At 46.5% G+C, this 24,483-nt stretch overlaps 1 protein-coding gene across 4 annotated transcripts in view; it reads right to left on the bottom strand.

Moving 5' to 3' along the window:
* Window positions 1–8,234: 8,234 nt before the first annotated feature.
* Window positions 8,235–24,483, bottom strand: part of TSEN34 (tRNA splicing endonuclease subunit 34) — a 167,824-nt gene continuing 151,575 nt past the window's right edge. For all 4 annotated transcript variants that reach the window (XM_086930345.1, XM_086930344.1, XM_086930347.1 and 1 more), the window contains one exon: window positions 8,235–8,708. In XM_086930345.1, coding sequence (XP_086786471.1) covers window positions 8,521–8,708 — 188 coding nt within the window. In that variant the 3' untranslated portion in view covers window positions 8,235–8,520. The remainder of the gene's footprint in view (window positions 8,709–24,483) is intronic.

The following is a 24,483-nucleotide window of genomic DNA, read 5'->3' as shown; positions in this document are numbered from 1 at the left end:
ATGAGATTGTGTTCGGCCGTCCTGCGAACATTTGGGGAGTCCCGAGGCCTAAGAATTTTGACAGTCTTGAATACCCAATGTTGATTGACTATCTTTATGATCTGACTGCTAAATTGAGGTTAATTCATCAACAGGTCTTTGAAGCTCTACCGGCACAGACAGAGGGTCCTGGACATCGGCTCCAACCGGGTGACTGGGTAGTCACCCGCAACTTTGGGAGAAAGCGTAATCTGGAGCCAAGATTTGTGGGTCCCTTCCAAGTTCTGCTGGCGACAAGGAGACTGCAGTTCGGTTGGAAGGCAGAAAGAACTGGGTGCATGCCACCCACACCAAGAAAGTTCCGATCCCTTTGCCAGCAGATAACTGGGTCCGAACTGGAATTGCTGCAACGGAAACAGAGACCCCTCTACGTTTTGTGCCGTTCAGTGATGCTCAACCTGTAGGAAACAATTCAGCGCAGCCAGATACATTTGTTGAATCGTCAGCATTGGAGAATTCGAGGTCTGAACTGTCATCTGATCGATTGAACACTGTTTTGCAATCTGAACAGTTATTTGAAGAGCAAACTCGACCTGGAAGAAGTCGTTATTTTCTTCGTTCACGTGACAAAGACTAATAAAAGAAATCCCTTTTTGTTTTTTGAATTCATATTACCCCCCTTACTGTTGCTACGAACATTATGAACAATTGCATCTTGTATTGATTTTTGAGTTCTTTTTCACGTGTATTTCTCTCTTTGCACAGCTAGGAGACTTGTATTAAATTGAACGTTTGTTAAACAAAAATCCTATCATCCAGGTTGACCGTAGGGCCGTGCGGGTACTTCCTTCTGTTTAGCAGGTTCCTGACACTAGGTCGGTTACTTTTGTCGATTCCTGGGAACTCCTGGGAATTGATAATCGCTACTCAGAACGAAGTGCGTCAAGAACGTTACGGACGGTTTTTAGAGGATGGAGTTCTCTAAGCTGTCGGAAGTAGAGAGGATGTCGGCGCAAAGTTCAAAATTGCATAAGGTTGTACGAACAAAATGTTTATTGTTTCAGGTATTCCTGTTGTTTCTGACTGTTTCGATGTTACTAGTGGGTGGAGCGTATTTTGGAATACAGTCGTTATTACCTTCTACTTCACCTACTTCTCCTTCACCTGATTTGAATTCTGTTTCCACTGTTTCTCCACATTCCTTTCATCTTCTTCCCCGACATGAACAGGTTAGACGTGCGGAATTCATGAACAACTCCTTTGTTCAGCTCCTACATCAGCATCAGTTGATGATGAATACTACTAACTGTTGGGTGTGTGGGTAAATGCCACATACCATGGATAAGGGTATTCCGTATTTGGTTCTTCCTTACAGCTCCCAGGGGTCAGCTCGGGCATTTCAAACTATGTTCCGTAGTGCACTAGATTCCTACCCCCATCGAGAGCCACGCTCTGCAAATCTTGGTCCCGGCCCGTACCACAAGACTTTGGCAATAGCGATTGCTGACTTAGATAGAGATATTTTTGATGCATCGCTTATTCCAGAGGAAGAGGTGCGAGCATACAAGGATCTGAGTGAGGCTGAGTATAGTATGTCAGTGGGTGATAGACAGCTTAAAAGCTCGTCTCCGATCTGGATCGTACCCCCCCTCTGCAATTTCTGCTTGAAAGGTCTTGGTTATAATCCGAGAGCTCAGCTTGGGAAGAGTGCTTGTACTGAGACGTACGTTTTACCGATGCTCTCTTCCCCTGTCCTTCTAACTGCCAAGGGTACCTATTTTGTATGTTATGATCGCGCTTATACATGGTTGCCCCGTGATTTTTCGGGCACCTGTTAAATTGCGAATCTTTTGCCACCGACTTTTACAGTTGCCTCGGACTATCACAAAACTAGAGTTGTGAGAGGCGTTATTAGCAAAGAGGACACCGCCGGTCAAGAAGCAGGAGACTTCTTCAAGGGGTTCCTGCCGTTTTGGGGACCTATGATTAATAGTAGGAACCTGAGACAGTTGACTCGTGTGGTAGAATCAACTGCTAACATAACTGCAAGTGCTCTTGGTAATCTGACAGCAGAGCTTCAGGCGGATAGGCTTATGACGTTGCAGAACCGTATGGTTCTAGACGTTGTTCGTGCAGATAGAGGTGGTGTGTGCAAGGTGATCCATTCGAGTTGCTGTATTTTCATTCCTGATAACGCTCCAACTGTATATCAAGCCATCTCGAAGTTGCATAAGATCTCCGAGTCCATACACGTGGACGTAGGTGATTGGACGCTACTAGGATGGTTTTGGGGCCTGATGTCGACTTGGGGTTGGAAGATTCTGATGATCGTAGGGGTTGTTGTGGCGTTTCTGTTCACGTGTTGTCTTTGCGTGCAGTGTGGTCCTGCCTTATGTGGTCTTTGTGCTACAACGTGTATAAGACGGCCATCTGTTACCAAAGAAGCATTGATGGATAGAATAATGTTGCAGCAACATCCGAACGATCTGATGAATATCGAGATCGATTCCGATATCGAGTAGTGCTTGCCTACATGAGGGCAAAAGGAGCGTCTGAGGTTCCGTGAGAATCGTGATTACGTTTTTACTTGTTCGAAAATGGACGAGTTTGGTATCTATGAACCGCAAATGACGAGCTTAGTGGGTGTACGCGTTTTCGCTACACTACTTTGCACCGTTCGTCTTATTCGTGGGTTTCTTCATCTGAACCCACGGGTTCCATTTTAGATACGGCATCCATTTTGTTTCTTGCCCTCAAGTAGCCAGCGAACGGACACTGTCCGCTTCGTGACCCTGGGATTCCCAAGCTCTTGCGGAAGACACATGTTCCTTTGAGGGTGTCTTTATGACGAGGGGGATGACACAGCAAAAGCAGATGGCTCCGCTCGAGGCTCATCTTGCCGTGCCGCTCTATTGTTTCAGCCGTGCATGCATTAGGCACAAATCTTTTGATCCTACAATCATGCTTCCGATATTGCCCACTACACTTTTTTTTGTCTGTTGTCTGTTTTTTGTCTTCCTTGCACCTGTTTCTGTCTCTTCTTTTAGCTCGTTTACAGCCTAAATGGAATGTGTCTAATGGTGGGATAACGTGCTTTTACAGTGGGGAACCGGCGATGTTACTGTAATTATGTTCCGGGCTTCTGAATCATGAATGCGACCCTTTTGAAGTTTACTGTGGGAACTGAGTTGTAACCTTTTGTTCGCCATTTTGTGCTATGACGAAAAGGTGTATAAAAAGGAGCGATCCACGTTTGCAATTTGAAGCAGACTCTCAGAACCTACACGTGGTTGTACTTCTTGCGATCTCTGTATCCCTGCAGTAAATAAACGCTGAATCTTTGACGCCGAAGGAAGTGTCCCGTGTCTCTGTGATTTGTACGCCGGAACAGGTAACCCACAAAGGTTTCAGGTGTTGTCCCCTGGCACCGCTGGGCCTTAGAATAGCCCAGTCCTTCAGGATGGCCCATCTCCATAACTCCTGTGCTGGGTTTGATAGCAGAGCTGATTGTGTTCCTCCCCGTTTGTTGATGTAGAACATTGTCGTTGTGTTGTCTGTTTGGATCAACACTCTCTGGTTGTACAGTTTCGTCTGGAAGGCTTTCAGGGCAAGGAACACGGTCTTTAGTTCCAGGTAGTTGATGTGTTTGACCGCATCCGACGGAGTCCACAGACCCCTCACCTTGGGCTTGCTCATGTGTGCTCCCCATCCCTTCTGGGATGCGTCTGTTGTGATGGTCACCGTTGGGGTCGGTGGTGTTAGAGGCTTCCCTTCTGTCATGTTCTTCTTGCTCCACCATGACATCTCCTCCTGCACTGTGTGTGTTACAACCACTAGATCTTCCCAACTTCCTGGCTGTAGCTTGTGACCATTGTTCTTGCAGCCATTCTTGGAATGGTCTCATGTGGAGGCGTACGTTTGGTACCAAATGTATGCACAAGGCCATCATGCCCTTGACCTTGCTCGCTGTCCTCACTGTCAGAGCTCGCCCCTTCTGGTAGAGGCGCGTCTCCTTCAGTAGTGCCACGGTCCTCTTGTCGCTGTATGGTGTTGATCTGTGCTCCCAGGAAGATTTTTACTTGCTCTGGTTCCATAGAGGATTTTCCCCAGTGGATGGAGAATCCCAGGTCCATCAGCGTATTCGTCACGCGTTGTGCTTGCTCCTTGCATGTTGTGTGTGAGCTTGTCTTTATTAGCCAGTCGTCCAGGTAACCATACATGGATCCCTTCCAGTCTTAGGTGCGCTGCCACTGCTGCGAGGCACTTGGTGAAGACCCTTGGTGCGGATTTTAGTCCGAATGCTAGGGCTGTGAACTGGTAGTTGTCTTGGTTTATTGTAAATCTCAGTGGATGTTTGTGCTGCCTGTTCATAGGAATGTGCAGGTAAGCATCTTTGAGGTCTATGGTGGCCATGAAATCTCCGTCCCTTATCTGAGGAATGACCTCCTGTAAGGACGTCATCTTGAATTTCTGTGTCTTTATGAACTTGTTCAGGAACCTTAGGTCTAGGATGGGCCTCTTGTTTCGTCCACCTTTGGCAAGAGGAAGTATGTAGAGAACACTCCCTTGTTCCTTTCTCGGTATGGTACTGGCTCAATAGCCTCCTTTTCCAGGAGGTCCGTCGCTTCCCTTTGAAGTAGCTCTAGCTCTTTTCCTGACTGCGCCCTCCTTTTTGGCTTTCTGTTTGGCAGTGTCTTTTCCAGTTCTATGCAGTATCTGAACTGTATGATGTTGAGTATCAATTTGTCTGTGGTTATTTTCTTCCACTCCTGGAAGAAACGACTTAACCTGCCTCCTACTGGTGTTACATGTTCTGCCATGTGTGTTCTGTGTAACCCTGAGTCTGTCTTTTTGCGCGGGTGGGCACTGATCTTGTGACGGAGTGACATAGAGGTTGTTGGCCCCCTCTTGTTTTGTCCACGTCCGTTCCCTCTCCTGCGAAAGGACTGGCCTCTCTGTTGTTGGTGCCAGTGTTGTTTCTTTGTTTCTGGTGCCCTTGCTGTGTTTGGTTGTCGCCATGTTGTGACTGTTGGAATGTCTGGTGTGACGTTCCTGGTTGGTTACCCCCCACCCCCTTCCGTTCGGTCTCCGTGACTTGGTACCTCTCTTTGTTCCTCTGAATTGGAAAGCCCCCATGGACCTTGCCGTTTCGTTTTCCTTTTCAGCTGGGTGAGCTTTTCATCCACCTGTGCCCCAAAAAGTGTCTCCCCATTGAAATGGGTGCTAAGAATGTTGTGCTGTACCTCTGGCTTGAAGCCCTAAATCCTGAGCCAAGCCTGTCTTCTCTCAGGGACTCTCAACATCATCAGCATGTCTGCTCCATCAAAGGCGGTTTTGAGGCAGGCATTTGCCACGTTCTTTCCCTCCTCCACCAGGTGTGCAGCTCTTTGCTGGTACTCATCTGGTAGGTGCTGCAGCAGCTGTCCGATCTCATCGAGGATCTGGTACTGGTGCCTGTTCAGCAGGGCGTTTGAGTTTGCCATGCGCCAGTGCATTGCAGCGTTCCCTTCTATCTTTCTCCCAGTTAGGTCCATCCTCTTGCTTTCCTTGTCTGAAGGTGGCCCTGAAGTCGTTGGGACATTAGCCCTCTTCCTGGCGGTCGCCGCAATAATGGAGTCCGCCGTAACGGATCTTCTGATGTATGGAGGGTCCTTGGCAGAGTGTTTAAATGTCTTCTCCGTCCTAGGTGTGACGGACCTGCATGTCGCTGGTTCCTTGAATGCCTCCTTCCCCTGGGCCATGACACTCTTAAGCATAGGGAGATACTGGCTCCTCGTCTGCGTGGTAAGCAGGGTCTCGAGGAGGAAGTCTGCTTTCGGTTTCTCCTCGTCTAGCTTTACCCCAAAAGCTGTTGCCGCGTTCTTGATGACCATATTGTAGACCCCAATGTCATCTGGCGGCGAAGGCCTCAAAAGGTACGTGTCCATGGCCTCTTCTGGGCTCTCGGTGTTGAGGTCCTGTCACTCCAGGTCCTGTGTCCCTGAGGATGCTGATCTGAGGGTCGTCCGCTGATCGTCTCCCCCATATCATCGTAGTATGAAGCTTCTTCACCCAGGTGTGGGACTTTTTGGCAGCTCTTTGGCCTCAAAGTCCTCCTCCTCTTCTATTTCCACGACCACCGTGCTTTGCTTCGACGGGATGTTGAATCTCTTCATTTTTTCGTCGAACTCCTTCTTTCGTTGAAGGATGTATCCATCTCGACCCGAGCCGTCTTTCCTTCCTCTCCATTTCGGCGGCCTGTTTGTCGTAAATTTAGATGTCGACGTCGAGATGGGCTTTGGGTCTTTTGTCGGTGCCGAAGCTATCTTTGGGGCCCAATCTTTCGTCGGCGTCGAAGCCATCTTCGGGGCCCAATCTTTCGAAGTCGAACGTTCCTTTTCGGGGACGTGCTTCGACGACCTTGGCTTTTCGACGGTCTTCCCCACCTGAGAGTCCTTTTTCCAAGGATCCGCTGGGAAGTTTGTCCTTGGGTGCAGCTGAGGCCGTCGAGATTTTCGACGCCAGTGCTCCCTTCGAGGACTTCGACTCTGTTTTTCTAGAGTCTGCCTCAGATTGTCGAGGCTCTGTCGGGACTTTAAGGGTCGTCAACTCTCCTACCTCTTTAGAAGTCTTCTTATCGGTCTCTACGACCGTGTAGCTGTCGTCTTCTCCGGCGACGTTATCCTCCTCGTCACTCGAGAATTCCATGTCCCGAAGGGACGGCTGTTGATTTTTTCCCTGCATGTTGTAGTTGTCCCGTCTCTGTCTCTCTCTAACCAGGAGAGTCTTCGGTGTGAAGGCAGAGCAGGCATTGCAGTCCTTGCTCTCGTGGTCATCCGGTAGGCAGAGGTTGCAAACCGGGTGTTGATCCTTCTGCGCGCATTTGTGGTGGCAGCTATGGCAGAATTTAAAAGGTGTGTTGTCCATGTCACGCGTTCAGGGGGCCCCCCCCGTGCGCATCCTCCGTTGGACGTCTAAGTTCTTCAAAGTTCTCCTTCCTCTTTGTCGTCCCGGCTCGAAGTTGTTATCCCTCGTCATCTTTTCAGGCTTTTCCTTGCATTGCGGCTTCTCAGTGTCTTCTTTCCCTCCAAAACTCTGGAGCTCCTCGTGGAACCATCCAGGCCCAACGGCGGAAAAAAGAACCTGAAGATGGCGAACAAGGGTGGGAGCTTCCGTGCGAGCTTCCGCAGGAATCGTGCCGACGTCACGAGGACACCAAAAGGTGGGTCGTCAATGCCCACCTGGGCTACAAAAAAACCCCCAAAAAACAAAGAAAAGACTATGATTCAGGATCCAACCACTAGACCGCGGAATAATGCACAGCATAGTGAATCCAGAAAGATTCACGCTACAAAACGGTCAGTTTTCTTGGACGTATACCAAACTCCACACGACTTATTCCACACTCACGTCTTGTTTTTCTTCATTCTTTTCCATTCTGTGGAACCATTAATGTTGCCACCTTTTCTATATGGTTTGTTGTCACCACATTCCCAGGAATTTTTATTCTTCCACCAATATATGTGGAAGCAATGCTCACTACACCTTCCTTGCAAAAAGCATGCGCAGATTGACCTTCCTGTAAACCTCTCTTGCTCTGCTAATTCAAAAAAGGAACTAATAGCCAACTTGTTCCAGTATAATCTCCCAACAACCATATAGCTCCATATATCACTGAATTGCTTCCAGAGAGTGCCCTTCCTCTTCTGTTTTCACAGTAGGATACCCCACTGTGATAAATGAGTCCCCCTTCACTGACAGTGCCTGTAGATGGTACGCTAACTTGTTTCTAAACAGTTCGCTGTGTAAAATGTTCCACTGCTTAGTGAAGCTAGAAATACATTATAAAACACTTCCAAGACAAACAGGAATTTAGGATGCTCTAGTTGAGACAGTGTGCATTTGCTCTGGTTGGGTGGCAGTGTTAGTTCTATTCTACACAATTAGCTACTCTGTGTTGTGAAATTTGTTTTGAAGTACCAGTTGCTACTGCAGTGCTGTGGGCAGGAGGGGAACATCAGATTACTGTATAAGGGGCTATAATTGCTGAATGTAATTTTCCTTTGCGAGTATTCAACATTTTAAGTATCATCGCTAAACAAAATCTATAAGCAAAACAATGTGTTATTGTTCTTTGGTACTAAATAGAGAAACAAACATTTGTAATTTTTTAGTTAATCCTGTGGACTGCATTCAATCCTGTTTCTTTACTCCAACTGTGAACGGACTGTATCGGTTCAGCCAATATTATTCAGAAAATAGTAATAACACAATGCAACTCTTTCACAGTTTAATGTCGATTTGAAAGTGATGACATCATACATTTCCTCAACAGAACGCCTGTTCCAGATTGATGACACCTTTCACCTCACACTCCTCGACAGAGGGTTTGCCTCATATCAACGATGTGTTCCTCTGAGTGATTTATTGACATGTTGTTGTTGACGGCTGATGAGACACTAGTCCGTTGCAACGGTGAAGTCTGTCCCATGTTGATGACATCGAGTAAACCCACCAACGGAGAAGCCCTACTTCAATGTAATACTCCATCCGTCTTGAGGATTACTGCAGGCCAGCCCATTGAAGGGATGTGTAGCTAACCATTCCTTCGACATTGACTGAGCACAGTAGGACTGTCTTCTTCACATTCGTACCCAGACGCCCAGCACTGATGATGTCACTGAGTGGTATCTCCTCCTCTTGGGCGAAACAGAGGGCGATAAAGTGAGCGTGAAACCTCATAGGGTCACCTAAAAGAAGAAACAATGAATGTTAGCACCAGTTGAATTTACAATTCATTGTTTTAAACTGTCTCCTTTTTTGCCTAAGGATGCAGGAAATATTCTATAGCCTTCTGTAGGCATCTGCAAGTGGTAGGTAAAATCACAAATTATGCTGTAGTAGTATAAAAGGAGAACATGCAATATTGTAGTCTTTTTAAAGAATGTGGCATGTGCGTGCACATTTGCAGATGAGTAACTAAAGTGCTGTAAGGTACATGTAGGAGTGCATTAAGTGAAGTGGACAAGGTAATATATGAGGGATGACCTACTTCCTTGATGCTTTATTATCCACTACCAACGAACGGAATGACACTGCAATTCTTTACATAAGACTATAATGCAGTCATATGACCAAGAGAACTGACATAATCCTCACTATTTAAACAGTTGTCTGGGTTGTAAAGCAGGAGGATAACATTTGGCACCATCTTTCAGATAAGAGTATGTAAGTATTCTTTAGATGACCTTGAACCCTATACCGACTAAGACTGCTATGGAATGCAGAGGCAGGATATAGGGCCACAAGGTAAATGAGCTTCTTTTATTTAACCACTCACCGATGCAGCTGTGCTCTCCATGACCACCAAATGTCAGACCAAGACAGTATGTCATATTTTATGTCACAAAACACAACACAGATCGTTTAGGGGCCCAAGGGAATTTAATGACCAAGCTATGACACATTCCCTACTTAACTCAACTACCACCGAGTGTCACAGGGTCTACAATAAATGTGTGTATATAAGGAACTGGACAGGGCACCTATCTCTCCCCACTGGTGTGTTTGTATCTGATAACTACCCTCCAAATAAACCTACTGAATGGTCAATTAGGGATACCCATCAGTCACCACACGGAACCGCCCTTCATCACTTGGGGTTCCTTCATGACCATTCAAAAAAGAGAGCCCCCAACTTTCGCGGAGGAGGGCCAGGATGGTTAAAAGCCCTCTTTCGCTCAGACAGGTCTCTCAATGGTCTTACTACTCTGTTGTGAGGATGTAGTGGAACAGAGCGACTGATGCTGCTGTGCCAATAAAGTGTAAAATGAAAAAAAGGATGTGAATATAAAATTGGATGAGAAAGTACTGAAAATTATTTTATTCTGTTACTACTCACTCTTCCAATGTTAAAAAGTAGGCAGTGACAGTTTTAAACAAATAACTGTTCAGATGAAGTACGAGGTCAACATGTTTCAGCAATTCTAAGACACATTATGTCCTTGCTTTCTTCAGGACCTATGTAACTGGTGCTACTGCAGAAAGTGATAAATGTGATAAATCATAAATGTAGTGATAGGGAAACAAGGAAAGAGGTCACCTGGATTTTCTAGGTGTCCATATTGTCTCCTGTTACTGGAGCCGTGTATTCCACGGACTCATGACAGGTAAGGACCTCACCCCACCTGGCAGCGGCTCAGGAGAAGAGTGAAGCACCGCTCTGTCCGTCGGTACTTCTTAGCCGGCGTCTAAGCCGACTGGGGAGGTCAGTTAAATAGGTCCTGAAGAAAACAAGGACATAATGTGTCTTAGAATTGCTGAAACATGTTGACAGAATAAAATAATTTTCAGTACTTTCTCATCTAATTTTATATTCACACCCTTTTTTTCATTTTACACTTTATTGGCACTGCAGCATCAGTCACTCTGTTCCACTACATCCTCACAACAGAGTAGTAAGACCATTGAGAGACCTGTCTGAGCGAAAGAGGGCTTTTAACCATCCTGGCCCTCCTCCGCGAAAGTTGGGGGCTCTCTTTTTTGAATGGTCATGAAGGAACCCCAAGTGATGAAGGGCAGTTGCGTGTGGTGACTGATGGGTATCCCTAATTGACCATTCAGTAGGTTTATTTGGAGGGTAGTTATCAGATACAGACACACCAGTGGGGAGAGATAGGTACCCTGTCCAGTTCCTTATATACACACATTTATTGTAGACCCTGTGACACTCGGTGGTAGTTGATATATTATGTCAGATCAGAGAATTCTCTCGGTCAAGAGCCTACAAATGGAGAAGACATTACTACAGCAACACTTTCAGGTTTGGGAAGGATAGAAGATCAAACGAAAGAGAGATGTAGTGGTGTACCTGTAAACTCGCTCTACATTAATTATATTATAGAGACAGGAAACTAACAAACAACTCTACATGCATGCCAAGACATTATGGCACCTGCACTAAGTTCCTTTGATGAAATGTTGCTAATGATAACTGAAGATGAAGTCTGAAGGACCAATATTCATGACTATTGGTAGGAGCATCACAATTCTCATCCTTCGGTCATTAATGACTAGGAAAATTACTAACTGTTGCAATGAAGGTCTGCACCTTTATTCAGACAAATTAGAAAGAACTGAAGACACCGCTCCTTAACAAGCACGGCACTCATTCTTGTTGGGAGCTTTGTCTATCAATTGTCAACTGGGAAGAAAGTCACATGCCCTTAGCTATCAAACTTTTTGTCCCGAATCTTGGACTCATCACCACAATGTACAATGCTGCATTGCTTCTAGCTAGGGTTGTGCTCGAAAAATACCAATTCAAACTTCGAAATACAAATCAATCCCCAGAAAAATGAATTTGTTTGCTGACTGGACCGATGCTAGTGGTGGACTACAGATTCACACAGTTGACCTAGGCTTTGAAAGAAATTCTTAAACTCATGGATTTTTTTTAATAAGTCTGTGCAGAGACCACGTTTGCTTCTACATGTCTGCCTGTAATGCCATTATTGTGGTTTTATGAATAGAATTACCAGTTATATTATCATTTTTAGATCATGTATTTGAATTTCAATTAATATAATTCTCAGCACTTCATGCTGCATTCATTATTAATTAGGAACATGATAAATCCAATTAGAACAAAAATAATTTACAATAACTGCTAGGACAAATGTAACGTACTACAGTCAGGTCTGACGGCAGCAACACATTTTAGAAGCATGAGCTTGTCCTTGGGCTATAGGTGGAGCACTTCAGAAGACCTCCAATGTGCTCTACCATAATACTCTGAAATTATTCTTTCCACTTTTCATATGCAAGAAATATAGTACAAAAAATAGTCACTTGGGAGTATGCCTTTAAATTCAAGATATGGAAATCAATATGAGAAACTGAAGGAGCTGAAAACTTTGATTAATGAAGCAGCAAAGGTATTAGTTAACAGAGGATGCTTATTGATGAAAACAATACAGCACAGAACGATGACAACAGGTTTTATAAATGGCCTAATTGGTCCTCAAAATGCTACGAGAAGTCAGTATTTTTATTGTATAATACTATAGCATAGCCCATTTCCATTCACTAGCTCCAAAGCTCCAAGTGCAGCAGCGGCCAGCTTGCATTGCAGTGCTTTGTTGGCAGAATGTCGCAAAGCGAACGGTTTTGAACAGTGTTTTGCAATAGCAAACCATTTATATATTTACTTATGAAAGCAAGGAAGGAAGCATGACTCTTTCTCACCCCATTTTCACAAGGAATCACAATATTGACACTGTGGTCTCAAAGACATTTACAATCCGGTTTAATTTTTGATTACATTCAGTTGTAATTGTTCACCCTCTGGAACGCTGCCACTTTGCAGAAAGATGGCTTTGCAAAGTAAAAAACAATTGTTAACCCCTTTGCTGCTAGGCCTTTTCCCCTACTGTGCTAAGCTTTCTTTTGGCTGTTTGGGGTAGTTCATGCTTAGGCCCCTGTAACGTTTTGACCACATAAGTTATCCACTCCAAGTTTGCGTCCTTTTCTTCCAACATAATGGGGATTGTAAAGGTACCCAGGGATTGTTGATTCCCTTGGAGGGTGTCGTGCCCACACGATGGCAGTAGGACCCTGGGGACTCAGGGCCTGGGGACAGAGACACCGGACACCACATCCGGTCAGGGGAGGGGATGAGGGGACACTCGGGATCAGGACCTCGGAGCAAGAGGTCAGGGCACAGGGCACGCCGCACCACAAAGCTATTGTTTGAAATAAAGAAGCGCCTACCACAATCTGTCTGTCTCCTGCGTGGTCTGTGGGGGCACACGACGTGACAGAGGGGATCCAGAAATTAGCCAAAATACAGCCAAATATAGTTTTTCTGGGGAAAAATTGGACAAAAGTGCTGAAGATGAAAGCGTCCGTTTTTTTCCCTGCAAATGGTATCAACAAAGGGTTTGTGGTGCTGAAATCACCATCTTCCCAGCTTTCAGGGAAAGAGTGACTTTAGTCAGAAAACCAACTTTCTTTTACAGTTTTGGTATTTTACCGGGACATAGCCTATTTTTACAATTTTTTGTGCTTCAACCTCGTTCCAGTTAATGGTATAAATGGGTATGAAAGCAATAATGGATCCTGGATAGCTATACATTTTAAAAAAGTAAACAATTCTGAATTCAGCAAGGGGTCATTTGTGTAGATCCATCAAGGCTTCTTTATCGAAACAAACAGTTGAAAATAGGATAAATTGAAAATTCGTTGAAAAAACAGCCAACGTTTCCACCTTTAACTTCTTCTAGGTATGACAGAATTTTTAAGGAAATATACCGTTACATCTACTGGACCCTTCTGGTTGTGGAGATATAAAAGACTTGTAGGTTCACCAAGAACCTAGACAAATCCGGAGCCAATAACTGAGCAGCGTCTTGCAATGTTTTTTTTTATTGTGAACCGGGTATATAGCAATTAATTTGGCAAATATAAATAGTGAAACATCTGTATGAAAGACACCTATGTATTTCCGAAATGGGAACAAAATATAGAGTTTACAAACAGTAGCTATTTGCACAGCTCCAAAATTGTGGGTACTTTTCGAAGTGATTTCTTTTTTACACATTGTCTTACATTTGGAAGGCAGAAATGCAACTAATAGTTACTTACCTGTAATCTGCGGTTCTCCAGTATTGGTGTCTTTCATAGATTCACATGCCTGAATCATTCCCTGTCGTCGGAGTGGGAGTCCCGCGGTACATAAAAAAGCAACAAATATGCCCATAATAACCAAAAAACCTTGGTAACATGAAACCAGGAAGTAAAGTAGCCCAAAGCTACCAAGAAAAAAGTTCCACATCTATAACTATCATAGTCATTATACATAGTCCAAACTGCAGCCAATCAGGCGACAGCACCCACCAGAATGTTCTCCTCAGAGGCTCAGGCTCTCAGATTTTCTCGCACAAGAGTGTAACCAAGAGATAAGAGCATAAACCAGCCTCTGAGGGGAGGTGGGCGGGTTGCATGAGAATCTTTAAAAGACACCAATACTGCAGAACCACAGATTACTACTGTTCTTCTCCAGTATTGGGTGTCTTTCATAGATTCACATGCCTGAATCAGAGTAGATAGCAGTACCCAAATAATGCTTGGAAGACGCTATTTGTAACATAAATCTACACATAGAAATCATATGCAATCACATACTGTTGGACTTGGCCCTTTCGGCAGGTTTACCCCTGAACTTTTTGCCTTTAATAATGACATGATGTCAGTTGATTTCTGGTCTCTGCGCACTTAGCACTGTGGCCCAGTGTAAAGTGCGTAAGATCTCTGAGTGCGTGTGGTGAGACTGGCCTGCCCTCCCATAGGAATGCATGGGGTATATGTGTGTCCATGGTAGTTCCTGACATGTGGGGAGTGCATGATCGATGTTGGTATGTGCGAACTTGTGAGATTAAATGCTGCGCGATGATGTGCACAGATTTATTGTGTCTAGTGGAGAAGTGCCACTTTTAGAAGTTGGCATGTCTGTGCAGTGAATGTGAATTGACTGTCTGGCTTGTGATTGGCTGGAGCTGGCTGGTGTGCTGGGCTCCAGGAGTCACAATGGGTCTGCCCGGTGGTGAATGGGGAGATCTGCATGTTGATGGGAGGGAGGAGTTGCACCTGGGACCTGAATAGGGCTGGGCCTTCCCTCCACAATGCTGGCTCCACCCCCTGTGGTGTGTCTGATGTCCCTGGCCTGACTGAATAGGGAGAGGGGCTGAGCAAAACAAAGTGCTCAAGAACCAGTTGCATCTGGTTCGCCCCTTGCCTGCACCTTTGGAGACAAAGTAAATGTGTGTATAAAAGAGGGGCTGTGACCCCATGATTTTGTTCTTGTTCCTGACTTGAATCTACCAGGGGCGTGCTGCTGCTGGGGCCCAGGGGGAAGGCTTGCCTACCTGGGCCCTGCCCAGTCCCTTGATGCTTGAGGAATTTCCTTGTTGGGAGCTGTGTTGCTCCATCTTAGCTTCCCAGGTCTTCTGGGACCTATTGCCTCCTTTTTGAACTTTCGCAAGGCTTGTTACAGCCTTTCTGTGCTTCATTTCCAGACTGAGCGTGCCCTGTGAGTTGCTCCTTCCAGCGACGGAGAGCCTGGGGGCTGAGCAGCGCGGCGCTGCAGCCCTCGCCGAGGGAATCCCCTCATAAGGATTCCCTCCTCCTGGTGGGCTTTTGCGGGTGCCCACCCCGCTTATTTTTGGATACTTACTTGCAGGTGCCACCCTGCATTCTGCCCGCTTATTTGTTACTGCCCTGTGCGCAGGTGCCCACCCTGCGTCTTCAGTTTTGTTTCATAATTTACTTGAGGGAGCCTACCCCTCTTTGCAACTGAATTCACCGCCGTGGCTGTACCGGAAGTCAGGCGCCTCTCGCCTGGGACATGGGCGGTGCCTGGTGCACTTCTTTTCTGCTTCCCCCTGCCTGGGGAAGCCGTCGCGCGCCTTGCTGGTCTCCCATGTATAGAGGGAGACCAGAGAAGCTGCCAGCCGCACCGCGAGGAGAGTCCCGGTGCCGCGAGTGAAGCGGAGTCCGGCGCAAGGAGAGACGCGGGCATCCCCAGAGTGAGGGAGAGCCCCGCCAAAGAGGAGCTTCGCTGCAGAGGCCCGGTGAGTAGGGGCTTTAGCATGTTGAGGTGCATTCGAGGCATAGTGCCCCCGCATCAGTTACTGAGCGGCCCCGGCTGGCAGCTGGCAGCTCCCACAAGGCTCCCTAATTCTGAAGGGAGCACATCGGGGCATATTGTCGATGCCCGCTCCAGCAGTGGACCATAGTTACTTAAAGGGTCCCGTGGGATCCTCGGGGGTCAGTGATACCCCCGTTTGGGCAGTGATTGTTCCTCAGAGCCCCGTGGGGCTTCCATGATTAAAGGGCCAGAGGGGCCCATGCTTTGTTGCTCCAGGCAATGTTGTTCTCCTGTTTTGGGGCGCATAATTAGTTCAGGAGCCAGAGTGCTCCTAGGGACACGCTTATTTTCAGAGCCTAGAGGGCTCCAACGTTTGGCGCATGGTTGTTCAAAAGAGCCAGTGAGGGCCCATGTCGCAGTTTTCCTTTTACAGCTGCCCAGCAAGTAGTGGGCAGCTGCACGGTTTATGTATTTCTTTCAGGGCACATGTTCTTTTGGACTCAGGGGTGAGACGCACTCCTTCTCCCCACCTTGGCCTTCACAGCTGCGCAGCACTTAGTGCCAGCTGCAGCGTTTAGGCCCCAGTTCATTGTTCTCAGCTGCCCAGCAAGTAGTGGGCAGCTGCAACGTTTAGGCTTTGCACAGTAGCGCAACCTTGACCTTTGCTGCCTAGGCTGCAGCACTGACTCTCTGGACAAAGGGCATTTGAGCCCCCTTTTTAGATGGCCAGTTGACCAGGTGGATAGTTACTTTTATAGGGTGCCAGGCCCTGATGTGATTTATGTACTAATGCTTTTAGGTGCTAGGAAAGGTATTGTGTGTAGTATGTTTTGTGCACCCTGTTTGATACCTCTAGATATGGTTTATGCATATCAGGTTGTGATACCTGTTTAGGTTTGTGTTAGGGAGATTATACTTCCCCTGTGTGATTTACGCCCCTAGTGTAATGTTTACTTAGGTGGTTAGGGTCTAATGTATTTAGACTTGTGGGATATTGTGCCTGTTATGATTTATATTTCAGGTTGACACTGAGTATAGTGCCTGCCAGTGATTACTGGCTGCGTTCTAAGTTCATTTATATTCTGATACTATTTCTTTACCAAGTGCTGATTCTGACAGTGGCCCACGTGGCCCTGTCATGTGTACATAATGCCTTGTAAATATTGCCTGTGCCAGTTCCACAATGTATATTGTGTGAGTACTATCTGATGTGTTTTGAGAATACAAAGGCTATTTTTGATATAACCTTGTGTGGAGTTCCTTTTGTGGGGGGCCTGGGATGTTGTTTCTGGTGCGCAAATGTTTCACACATTGCCTCCGGGATAAGCCTTACTGCTGTTGTCACATTGCCAAGGGGGTGAACAGGGGTTATTCTTGGCATGTAACTCCCTTGATCTGACTAGAGTGGTGGTTTCTGCCTGGTTTTGGCGCAAGCTTCAGCCAACCAGAAATCCCATTTCTAACACATACTAAAAATGCTAATATGCTAAAAGGAATGCTAAGAAAGTTTATCTTTCCCTGAATGGGACCTCCTTAGAAGTGGTGGACGAATTTGACTACCTTGGGGTCAGGCTTTGTAGCAACATGAGATGGGACTCCCATATTTCCAAAATGGTCCTAAATCTTAAAAGGGTCTCCGGAGCCATATTAAAGAATCAGCGTCTCTCCATCAGTAGACCAGTAGCCCCTGCCTTGGCAGTTTATGAGGGGAAACCTTTAGCCTCTGCAGTTTATGGCTCTGAACTGTGGGGTGCCGAGAATAGCAAGGCGTTGGCAACTGCAGAGAATAAGTTCTTGAGAGACCTAGTTTCCCTTCCTCCCTCGACCCCCTTGAAACCACTATTCCTTGATATGGGCAAAAGATCAATTTCAGATATAGTTCAACTCCGCCCTTTGCTATTCTGGGTGCGACTTAGAAGGACCCCTGAATTAGCAAAATATGCTCTAGTGCTGGACGAGTTAATTATTTTGAATGTATCCGGCAAAATAAGGTGGTTTAATAATCTAAAGAAGCTGGTGGAATCTATAGGTCTGGCTGAGTCTTGGGCTTCACAGTGGAGAAGTGTGGCTCACTGGTTAGAGGAGGAATACCCTGAAGCAGAGGTCAGACCAGGGTTCGATTCCCGACGTGGCAGGTTCTTGAGCCCAATTGTCCATGGACTCGATAATTCTCGCTTCGGTGCCCACTCTTAGCACAAGCTCACACTATGCAGCTCTGGGCAATAAGCTTGCTTAATCTCCACAACGGCCCCCCCACGGCGGGATGCCTGGCTTTCACCTTGGGGATGCCCAATACGGGTGATCTCACAGGGAAAAGCCAGGACGGGTTCCCAATGCAAGCGCCGAGATGCCCTAGGGTAAGTCGAGCGCTATATAAGAACACACATACATACATACATACATACAGTCCCCTCCCACTAAACAAATTGTTAAAAAATTATACTGGGATTGGGCAGAGGCCTGCTATTCTGGGTGCGACTTAGAAGGACCCCTGAATTAGCAAAATATGCTCTAGTGCTGGACGAGTTAATTATTTTGAATGTATCCGGCAAAATAAGGTGGCTTAATAATCTAAAGAAGCTGGTGGAATCTATAGGTCTGGCTGAGTCTTGGGCTTCACAGTCCCCTCCCACTAAACAAATTGTTAAAAATTATACTGGGATTGGGCAGAGGCCTGCTATTCTGGGTGCGACTTAGAAGGACCCCTGAATTAGCAAAAAATGCTCTAGTGCTGGACGAGTTAATTATTTTGAATGTATCCGGCAAAATAAGGTGGCTTAATCATCTAAAGAAGCTGGTGGAATCTATAGGTCTGGCTGAGTCTTGGGCCTCACAGTCCCCTCCCACTAAACAAATTGTTAAAAAATTATACTGGGATTGTGCAGAGGCCAAGGACCACAACATTACAAGCTTGGGACCTTTGACAAATAACTTCCTTGATCATAAACCTTCTAGAAAGTTGGAACCATTCCTGGACTTCATCCAGACTCCTCGAGATAGAACTCTGTTCCTGAAACTAAGATACGGTACCCTCCCCCTTAAAAAATGTATGGAAGGGTGGAAGGTCAGGAGGGTTCATGACCTAAATTGTCCAGGTTGCCCATGTCTGGAAGAATCCATTGGCCACTTTTTGTTTGCATGTAATGCCTATAAGCAGGTCAGAGCAAAATGGTTGAAACCTGTGTGTAGGGAGCTGGGAGTTAGGGATAGATCAGCTCTACATATTATTTTAACCAACACTACCTCTATGTACATAGTTTGCGGGGTCGCTAAATATCTGGCCAGTGCTTGGTTTATTCGGTCTAGGCTGCTATCTAATGTCTGATCAGATTTACTTTAAATCTTTGTAGACTCTTCTCCACGTTTTAAATTGTTTGTAGTGATGATTTTTTTTAATGGAATTGTAGTAATACTTGGTAAATTGTTTAATGTATTTTTATCACCTCCTAAATACCTGTAATTCTTAATCAAATACGCTGCAGCCCTCTAAACACTTGTTTTGATTTAAGAATTTAATGCTATTTCACCACCAGTGCACATGACTTGTACTGACCGCTATCGTGCATGCTTAGCACGTGTTAAACCCTTGTCTGTGTTATTTGTTTATCCCCGTCTGTTTATCCCCGTCTCCCTGGCGATGGTTGCAGACCCGTAACGAGCCACTCACATGACATCTAATAGGCGCGTCATCAAAGTGACAGCCAATAGGAGCGCGGCTTTGAGGAGGAGTTACCCTATCAGAACACGCGAGTCAGACGCAAGGTACACGCGTCACACCACCGCGCTCCTAGTAGCAGCGCTGGTGTGATTTCACCTCCCTTCAGCCTTTTGTTTACAAGGCTCACTCGGCAATGCTTGGCTGCACCGCATTATGCAGATTACCGTTGATCGTGATACACGAGTGAGTAACCCCACGTGATCTTCCACCCTATCATGACAAGGTTTATTAACACCTCATCGCCAGCCGTCGGTACCTCCCCAGATGGCCAGGACGCCGGCCAGGAGTACCGACGGTTAGGTAAGGCGGACCCTCGCGTTTTTGTTAGCATTTTTGTTAGCATTTTTAAAACAGTGCTATCTGCTCACGCTGAGCTTGCCCTTCACCTTTTAATTACCCTGACTGGTCTAAATGACCATGTTCTGTCCGCTTATGTAAGTCACAGGAGCTTTGTTTCTATCTCGTGCAATTTATGTATTAATGTGTGTCCTTCATGTTTTCTAGAGCGGTGCTTCATTCTTCCCCTGAGCCACAGCCAGGTGGGGTGAGGCCATCTGACCTTACATGTTTAGGTAAGAGTTTGCTAGCATTTGGTATTTACAAACTTTTTACCCAAATGTCTCTAAATCATGGTTGCATCCAGGTTGTGCTTTTTAATAACATATTGTCATGTTCCAGTCCAAAGCATATTTGATGGTTGGACTATGTGGCCCATTTATTATTTGTAAACCTTTTCTCTCGCCCTCTTCCCACAGTGTTTTGCACAGACTGTAAGGACACCCAGAACGTACAGGTGACTTGTTTGCACTTGTTGTGTGTTCGTAGGGTGTTACTGTGTTCACATGGTGCAGTAGCTTTTTTGTATTAATTGGTCCTGAAGAAAGCAATGACAAAATGAGTCGTTGAATTGCTGAAACTAGTCGACCACACTGTCCTGAGACTGTCCACATAATTGGACAGTCAGCAGGCGCTCTGTTTTTAACATTGGTATGGTAAGCACAATTAGAATAAATCCTTGCTTGGTGCTTATTCTTAACCAATTTTAAACTCACTCCTTTTGGCTTTTTTTCCCTCACACCTTCTTTTGCACTGCACACCCCAGTCCCATCTTGTCTACCACTCACCTACATCGAGTGGTATACCACACTGTCGTCTCTTCACTCTAGAGAGGATACCCCCTACCACCGGGTTGACCTCCTAGGAGAGTACCGAAAATCTCTGACGGGTGGTACGGATAAAATCCCAAATGATGAAGGGCGGATCCGAATGGTGACTGATGGGTATTTGTCCTCGTCCACGGAGAGCTCTCGGTGACATTACCTGGTTGTAAGGGTGAGTTCTGGTCTGGTTTCTTGTATATGGGCACACTTACCTGAGACCCTCTGGTACCTTTGTTGTATATTGATAATGTATTTTTATGTCTGTACTTTTTATTATTATTATTATTATTATTATTCCGAGTTTTGTATAGCGCCTGGTTACCAATAGGCATCCCAGCGCTTATCAGAACATAACACTGCTAATAGGAAACAGGGATTAAACGGAGAACAAAAAAGTTTTTAAGAGTTTACGGAACCTGAGAAGACTGGCTTCGGAGCGCAGTTGTAGGGGCAATGAGTTCCACAAGGAGGCCACATTAATTGAAAACCTTCTGCCACCGGTTCTTGCCTTTTTCACCCTGCCAACCTGAAGGAGATGTTGGTGGTCAGAGCGAAGGGAACGAGAGGCCTTGTAGGGCTGGACCATCTCCTCCAGAATAGGTGGACCCACCCCGTGCAGAACTTTGTGGGCGATGCAGAGTGACTTGAATTTCACCCTGTCCCTCACAGGGAGCCAGTGCAGAGCCCTTAATGCCGGGCAGGCAGATTGACGCCTAGGGAGACCCGTCAAAAGCCTGGCAGCCGCGTTCTGCACTTGCTGCAGTCTGTTCAGGGTAGATTCGGGTGCGCCCAGGAATAGCGCATTGCTGAAATCCAGCCGCGAGATGATAAGTCCCTGGATGAGAAGCCTTCGAGTGGCCACTGGGAGCAAGGGCAGAATCTTCTGGGCTGAGCGGAGCAGGCCAAAGCACACGCCAGCAGTCTTTTTGGCGTGGGTTTTAAACGATAGGTCCTGCTCCAGCCATACCCCCAAGCTCTTGATCTCTTGCTTGGGGGGGGGCATCGGTCCCAGACAGTCTGGCCAGCTGCTGGGGGACAGAGATGGAGAGGAGTTCCCCAGCAGCATCAGTTCTGTTTTGGAGCCATTTAACTTTAGGGCTGAGCTGCACATCCACGTGTAGATCTTTTCAAGACACGTGTGCAGCCGGTCGGGATGGTACGCCGACTGGGACAGGCCTACCACCAGCTGAGTATCATCAGCGTAACTGATGATTTTAATACCCAGCGGCCGTACCACATTCTCCAGGGGGGCCATGTAAACGTTGAATAAGGTAGGGCTCAATGAAGAGCCCTGTGGCACACCGCACTGGAGAGGGGTAGAGGATGATTTTTCCTGGCCTTCCCACACCTCAAATGTACGACCTTCCAGGAAGGAGGCGAACCATTTGAGGGCCAAACCCGTGACCCCCACCCCGACAGCCGTTGGAGAAGCACCTGGTGGTCCACGGTGTCAAAAGCAGCGCTGAGGTCCAGGAGGATCACTGCCACTGATCCCCCCGAATCCAGCATGCTCCTCGCACTCTCCACGACCGCCAGCAGGGCGGTGTCGGTCCCCTGACCGGGGCGAAAACCCGTTTGGGAGTCGCCAAGGAGGGAATTGGCTTCCAAGAAGTTGGAAAGACGGCTATTTACCAGCTTCTCAGCCACCTTACTGATACCCGGCAGCAAAGAGATAGGCCGAAAGTTGGCGAGGTCGGCGGGATCGAGGTTAGGCTTTTTTAAAAGAGCCTTAACCACCGCCCCTTTCCAACTGGGGGGAACTACCCCATGGGCAAGAGACAGGTTTATCAAGTCCGTCACAGGGCCGACGATAGTGGATGACACCTGTTTAAGATATTTAATAGGTGCTGGGTCTTTCGGGGAGCCGCTCTTCATAGATCTCAGCACCGACAAGACTTCCTCCTTAGTGACAGGACCGAGGGAGGCCAGCTCCACCAATTGTGGCTCAAGTTGAGAGCTGGGATTGTCCTCCCAAGAGGAGACCTCACCTAGCCGGGGAAGGGAAGCCAGTATGTTGTCGATTTTGCTTTTAAAATACGAGGCCAGTTCTGTACATTTTTTGCGAGGGTCCTCGTGGACAACCTGAGGATCGGGGGCATTGAGTAGCTCCTTAATGACCCTGAATGACTCTTTGGAGGAGTTGGCCGCAGAGCCAATACGCTCTTCAAAGAATCCTGATTTTGCCACCCGAATAGCGGATTTATACCTGCTCAGGGCCGCGCGGTATTCTATACGGCTCGCCTCACTCCAGTCTCTCCTCCAGGACCGCTCTAGCCTCTTGCATCCTTTCCTCAGGGTTCTTAATTCTGATGAATACCAAGGTGCCGAGCCCACTCTCTTCCCCCTCGTAAGTTGTTTCTTTTTGGGTAGGAGAGTGTCCAGAGAATCCACGAGCCAGGTATGGAAGTTCTCGTCGGCGACTATCGGGTTAGCTCCCTGAGAGGGCTGCGTGGCCTCCAAGTGTGCCGCCCAGGTGCCAAAATGTATGAAATGAATAAGTTTTTCCATTATTCCGACCCATTTTCAAATTCAATGGTGAGTGGGTGTTTATTTGAAATTATTTGATACTGTTCTAACTCAGACCTAACCTTATTTGTACTGACCCACGGACCCAGGTCCTGAGTTTTTAGGGCCCCCCCCTTTAATACTCATACTCTCAGAGCAAGGAGATCCTTGCGAGGGTTTTCTTTCATATACAAATCATTCTAGATTAAGTACGAATTGTGTATAGATAGGTTGATATCAACATGGAACTTGTGACCCTATCTTATACTGAGGATTATATAAAGAATCTTGTCGGGGTTGATACTGGGACTGTTTTCTTAACCACAACCAATGCTAGTGTAGATCACTCTCTTAATGAAAAAATTAACAAACTTGAAAGATTAGAAAAGAAGTTGGTACGAACCAAACTGCATGGCCATTTACTAACCGGCTACCTCAGAGCAAACATCATTCCCATTGGACTACAAGTCCGCAACGAACCTGCCATCTTCGTTGATAACCCCAAATTTAAAGAAGGGTTTAGCTTTGTGGCTAACAACTGCTCCCGGCACTGGATGGTGCTGGGAGTAGAGACCGCCAGAGACCAGGTAGAGCAGCTAACCAAGGAAATTGACGAACTCAAGGCTGAGATAGCCAACCACTCAGCCTTTGCTGAGGCTAAGGACACTTTGGAAAGACTTAAGAAGAATCTAAAAGATTTTGACGTTGAAACCCAAAATAAAAAGCTGGAGAAATTGGCAAAAGATATTCAATACTACGACCAAAAAAAGACTTATCCCTATTTACAACCGGAGTACTACAGACAAGACAATCAAGGCCGGTTCGCCAACCGAGGCAGAGGAGGATACAGAGGCACCAGAAGATATACGAATTTCTCTGATTCGTCCTATAGTGGCGACAGCGATAACGACCATACAACATCCAGAGCAAACTACCAACAACAAGACCAATGGTACCAGCCACCCGAACAACAACCGCCTTTTTTAGGAGAAGGCCAATGGAGACCACCGAGAGGACGTGGCCGTGGAGGATCATGGAACAACCGCTCGAACAGAGGAAACAACCAACAAAATTGGGACAATGGAAGGCAGCGGGACAGTACCCCCAAACAAGTACGTTTCCAACCAGAGGATCACGGGGAGAGGAGCACCCGCAGGAAGACCTACAGATGGTGAATAACATATCAGTGAGGACCAACCCGATCATGAACTTATCTAAATATACACTTACCAAGAATGAAAGTAGCATTCTCTGTAAAGGTTTATCCTACGTACCAACGTCATATCCCAACAAATTCAACATACAGACTGAGTTGACAAGATTTTTTAGAAAACTGAGGCTGAAATATTTCTTCAGGAACAAACCCACGCCACCAATGACGGCTTTCACTAATCTGAGACCTCCGTCCACCTTTATGCCCACGGCATCCTCAGTGGCCCATGAAATCCTCACGTATGAAAGCACAGTCATGAGAGACGTCCTTCGAACCATTGACA

This window comes from Lissotriton vulgaris, chromosome 7, assembly GCF_964263255.1.
Source record: "Lissotriton vulgaris chromosome 7, aLisVul1.2, whole genome shotgun sequence".
Classification (NCBI taxonomy): domain Eukaryota; kingdom Metazoa; phylum Chordata; class Amphibia; order Caudata; family Salamandridae; genus Lissotriton; species Lissotriton vulgaris.
This window is presented reverse-complemented; position numbering and strand designations above follow the sequence as displayed.